Below are 5,044 nucleotides of genomic sequence, written 5' to 3' on the forward strand. Positions count from 1 at the left end.
GATGAGCCAACAGAAGCAGGTACAGATGGCACAGGGTTGGAGTTAACACTGAAGTTACCAGTTAGCTGCCTGTTCATGCCTACACCAGCACAATGGCTGCCTTACTGGTGGCTCTGTGAGACATACTGGCACCAGCAGACAGTGAGTGCTGAGTTACAGCCCCACGTGACACTAGAGGACAGCAGTGAAGAGAAATCAGCCCCAAAAGAGCTCCAAGGTGTCACATTGTATCCTCTATTTGAATAGATGGCTTGTGTCTTGATGGGTCCTGGTGCAAAGGACTTGGAAAGAATAAAATTGGAGACAAGGAGGTTCAGGAGAGTATGGTTCATAAAAGTCGACTTCCTGACACAGGCCCAGGGTCCTACATGAAAGCTCACCAAACACTTCCACTGCAGGGGACTAGATGCCCCATTCTTCACAATAAAGCCTGAGGCTATCAAAGACATTGCCAAACCATGGCCCACCATGTGTGCCCCTCAGATTTCACTGTAGATGCTGCACTGAGCATCTGAAGGCAGGGACTCCACTGTGCTGGCCACAATCAGTGCCAAAGAAGGGAAGAGCAGTAACCAGCTGGAGGCCGTGGCCCTCAGGAGTGCTGGGTACAAGGTGCAACTTGATGCCTGCTTCCTCACCTGGAGAATGCTCTGCCCATACACCCTAATTGGTTTGTATTTCTTGGTTGTTCCCAGGCCCTTCTAACCCTTGTAAGGTGGGAGTTATGAGTCATGGAAAGAGCTGGATTCTGTTTGTTTTCCTCTGGTGGTAGCTGAAGTTCATGTTAATGGCAGCAAAGGGAGAGTTCTGGTCAAACATATCTTCTTTTTTTTGAGACAGAGCCTCAAGCTGTCCCCCTGGGTAGAGTGCCGTGGCATTACAGCTCACAGCAACCTCCAACTACTGGGCTCAAGCGAGTCTCCTGCCTCCGCCTCCCAAGTAGCTGGGACCACAGGCGCCCGCCACAACGCCCGGCTAATTTTTGGTTGCAGCCATCATTGTTGTTTGGCGGGTCCGGGCTGGGGATTCAAACCCGCCACCTTAGGTGTAAGTGGCTGGCGCCTTAGCCGGTTGAGCTATAGGTGCCGAGCCAGGTCAAACATATCTTCAACCTCATCTCAGATGCTGCTCTAGGGCCTGTATCTGAACTAGGGCCATGGGTCTGCACAATTACTTACTCAACTTTGTGAATGTCAATCACAAGTACTCCCAGTACCCACAAGGTTTAGTTCTTTGTCAACCAGGTGTCCTCTGTCAGTGCAATTTGGTGAGTGGTCCAAGAATGCTGGCAGTGTCAAGGCAGATGTGGGTCACTCAGGCCATGGCTGGAGACAGCCACCAGAATACATGGGGCCTCATCTTTTGTCTTCTGGGTCTTGGATACACCAGACTCTGGGAAACAGAGGCCAGTATTGAGCAGCAGGGCCCTGGCCAGTAGTTAGCCTATGGCTCAGGTACTGGGAGATATGTGCTCCAAGTCAGAACCTTGTGCCCCAGATTAGAGATCAGCAAACCTTTTCTTTGTATGTCATGTGGTCTCTGTTGCAACTACTCATACTTGCCATTGTAGTGTAAAAGCAGTCAACAAACAGGTGTGTGTTCTAATAAAACTTTATTTACAAAAACAAGGCTGGGCATGGTGGCTCACATCTGTACTCCTAGCACTCTTGGGAGGCCAAGGTGGGTGGATTGCTTGAGCTCAAGAGTTTGAGACCAACCTGAGCAAGAGTGAGACTCCATCTCTACTAAAAACACAAAATAACTAGCTGGACATTGGGGTGGGCACCTGTAGTCCAAGCTACTTGGGAGGCTGAGGCAAGAGGATTACCAAGAGTTTGAGGTTGCTGTGAGCTATGATGATGCCATGGCGCTCTACTCAGGGCAACAACAACAAAAAAATAAACCCCCAAACATAAATAGACAGTAGGCCACATCTGGCCTGTGATGGTACGTAGGACATAACTTGGCTGCCTTACTAGGGCTGTGGCCCAGTCTGATCTGTGAAGTGGAAGCCACTCTAGCGCCTGGTGCTGTGCTGAGGCCATACATGGGGGTTCTGACCAAGTGGCTGGTGCAGAGGCCAGGCTCTGAGGGCCATGGCTGGAAACACCTAAGCCTGCCTCATAAGAAGCACCAACTGCTTTATTCCAACCGTCCTACTCTACTCTCCATAAACACATGGTCCCTGGATGGGCACTGTCCTTACTGGGCCCCTAGGATCCCTTGTGCTGTGGCCTGACCACCAGCCCCTCTTTAGTGATGACCCAGTTGTAGCTCTTCTGGGAGTCCAATGCTTCTTCCACTCGTGCCTCCAGGTTCTCTCGAGTGATGAAGGTTTTTGCCTCCTCCTATTGGGAAAGAAAAGGCCAGCTGAGTGGGAGCCTCCTGCATGTGCTTGGCGGCCTCTTGGTGCTTCACTGACTTTCCAGCAGAGTAACATCACGTGGCCTTATCATATTCCTTCTTAGACAATCACTCCTTGGACACTTCAGCCAGAACCCCAAGCACCATCTATGACAATCTCATGTTCTGCTGGGTGGAATCAGCCCGTAATTTTACTTGATACCTTCTGAATTGCTCTCAAACTTGTCCCGCTTCCTCTTACATTAAATCAAGCCTCATCTGTTCTCACTGGATTACTCCTAACTGGTCTCCCTGAATTAAATCTTACACCTGCCAATCCTAGCTTAGGATATTTACCCCTTCAATGACTTCATCACCCGTACAGCAAAACACAACGGCTTCGTGGACGGAGGGGGCCCTCCCACAGACACACTTGCCATCTGGTAGGCACTTGAACACCTTCCAGTTTCTACTCTCAACTCTGGGTCGCTCCCTTTTCTCACCCACTCCCTGCTAACTCTAAGCCTCCGTACGTGGCCAGCACTCCACTTCGCGGCGCCCAGAATTTCCACTGCGGCATCCGCCAAGCTCTGGCTCAAGCCCCACCCTCCGGAGCCGATGCCCACCTGCAGCTGCAGAACTTCTCGCTCCTTGAGCTGCACCCAGGCCTTCGCCTCTTGGGCCTGACGGTCCTGCTCCTCGGCCCGCCGCTGCTTCAGCTCCTGCGCCTCCCGCTGCAGCCTCTCTATTCTACGAGGGGCAAGAGGCCGAGGCTGAGTGGGGCCCGGGCCTCTCCCAGGCAGGCCAGGCGGCGCTGCCCCGCCTCCCGCCCCACGCACCGTAACTGGTGCAGACGCTGGTTCTCCGCCTGGTTCCAGGCCATCAGATCCCTGTGATCGGCGGCGTCCTGCAGGGCCTTGCGCTCCGCCAGGACCCCGGCTCGGGCCTCGTGCACCTTTTTCCGCACCTCGGACACGAACTCCTGCCTAAGCGGAGAAGGCTTCAGGTCGGCCCCCTCTGCTCCCATACTCCCCTGCCGACGCGGGCGGCCACCTTCCCCTTGGTCACACACCTGATGGCGCGCACGGTCTGGCGGTACTGCTGATACCGCTGCATCAGCACTAAGTACTCCGCAGGGTCCACCAAGGGCGGCGTCTTCACGCGCCCGACCTTGGACTTGGCTGGCGGGTCGTGGCGGGTCTTGCGGCCGCGCGCCGGCAACAGCTGCAGGACCATGGGCCGGCACGGGGGCCGGACGCCCAGGCCGCTCAGCACGCGCAGCATGGCGGAATTCACAGGCCACTGCCGCGCCGCCCGGAGTCCGCCGAGACCCGGAAGTGGTCGCTAGGCACAATGGGACCTGTAGTCCTCGGCGCCCTCTCCAACCTGCAGTCCTGCCGTGTGGCCTGTGCAGCTGCTGACTGCGCGGGACCCTGGACATATCTGCATGCGACACTCGCCCCCAGGGCTCTGGCCGGGCCCTCCCGCGTTCCTTCAGCTCCGACGCGAGGAAGGGCCCCAGCGAGGGTGAGAGATGCTCGGACCAAGGAGAGAACACGAGGCAATAGCTTGAACGACCTCGCACTTTTATTGTAGGGCAGGTGTGTGGGGTCGCGTGCTGCCTCGGGTTCTAAGTCTGCAGAGGAAGAGGGGCAGTGGTGCACGTGAGATACTGATCGCCTGACCACAGAGCGTAGACTTTCCTGGCCTCCTCCTCTCTGGTCCCCACCTGGCCCCCTCAGCAGGCGCGCCCTCTCTTCCCTCCCGACCTGGAGGACCCAGCTTGGGAGTCTCCAGCTACCTGGGCCCGCGGCCTTGACCACGCTAAACAAACACTATCTAGAAAAACCAGGCTCTCTCCCGCTTAAATAAATTAGGCGGTAAGGCTTTCCCTCATAGGAACTTAACCTTTCGCCTTTAGTTATAATGAGAGAAGATACCCAGAAAAAGTGGGGTCTAAGAGAACAGAGGTCTTCTCAAGGAGACCCCAAGGATACACTTGCAAGATCCTCTCCATGGTGACTCAGTTCTTAGGAATTTGTAGAAACTTCTTGGGACCTGGAAACTAAAGCTTGCTTCTGCTTCTGTAAAAGGGGGAGCCCGCTTCTCTAGCTTGATTTAAAATGAGAAAGGTACCCTTGGGCTGGAATTTTTGACTGGAGAGAAAAAGAAGACAGCCAGTCCTGGAACCAGGCCAGTTTGGACTCTGGTCTGCCATCGCTTCGCCGCAGCTGTAATAAAGACCTTTCTCTCTTAAACACTGGTGTTTAGGTGTTCTTTCTCTCCATTGAGCCTCATCTCCCTGCAACAATAGTGCTTCCCTGGAGCTCTTTAAATATAGTATTGCCCCTGGAATTTGAAAGCTCCAGAACTCAACTCAGAATCTGAACGATTAATTTGAGCCAATTTTGCCTGAAATTTGAACACCCGGCACGTTGTTCATGTGTTTTTGTACATATTTCCCCAGCACTCGGGCCACCCATACACTTTGTCCTTCAGTTCGTTGTCGGAAGCTGTAGTGAAAGCATCTTGTGTGATTTTCGCTAATTTTATGCTTTTGTGCCTGTCTTTTTTTTTAAATTAAATCATAGCTGTGTACATTAATGCAATCGTGGGGTACAATGTGCTGGTTTTATATACAATTTGAAATATTTTCATCAAACTGGTTAACATAGCCTTCATGGCATTTTCTTAGTTATTG

General features: G+C 53.3%; 1 protein-coding gene across 1 annotated transcript; it reads right to left on the bottom strand.

Moving 5' to 3' along the window:
• Positions 1 to 1,811: 1,811 nt before the first annotated feature.
• Positions 1,812 to 3,735, bottom strand: MRPS26 (mitochondrial ribosomal protein S26). The gene is made up of 4 exons (XM_003788057.3): positions 3,416 to 3,735; positions 3,183 to 3,329; positions 2,970 to 3,093; positions 1,812 to 2,348 (listed from the first exon to the last, which is right to left on the bottom strand). The coding sequence occupies exons 1-4, from the start codon at positions 3,625 to 3,627 to the stop codon at positions 2,214 to 2,216; spliced, it is 618 nt and encodes a 205-aa protein (XP_003788105.1). The 5' UTR covers positions 3,628 to 3,735; the 3' UTR covers positions 1,812 to 2,213.
• Positions 3,736 to 5,044: the final 1,309 nt, after the last annotated feature.

Source organism: Otolemur garnettii, unplaced genomic scaffold (assembly GCF_000181295.1).
Source record: "Otolemur garnettii isolate 467f Iridium unplaced genomic scaffold, OtoGar3 scaffold00025, whole genome shotgun sequence".
Lineage (NCBI taxonomy): Eukaryota > Metazoa > Chordata > Mammalia > Primates > Galagidae > Otolemur > Otolemur garnettii.

Coding starts and splice junctions, on each gene's coding strand:
- MRPS26 (XM_003788057.3), bottom strand. CDS start 3,627: ATGCTGCGCGTGCTGAGCGGCCTGGGCGTCCGGCCCCCGTGCCGGCCC. Junction 3,330..3,415: donor CAGACCGTGCGCGCCATCAG/GTGTGTGACCAA, acceptor TTCTCCGCTTAG/GCAGGAGTTCGTGTCCGAGG. Junction 3,094..3,182: donor CAGCGTCTGCACCAGTTACG/GTGCGTGGGGCG, acceptor TGCCCCTCGTAG/AATAGAGAGGCTGCAGCGGG.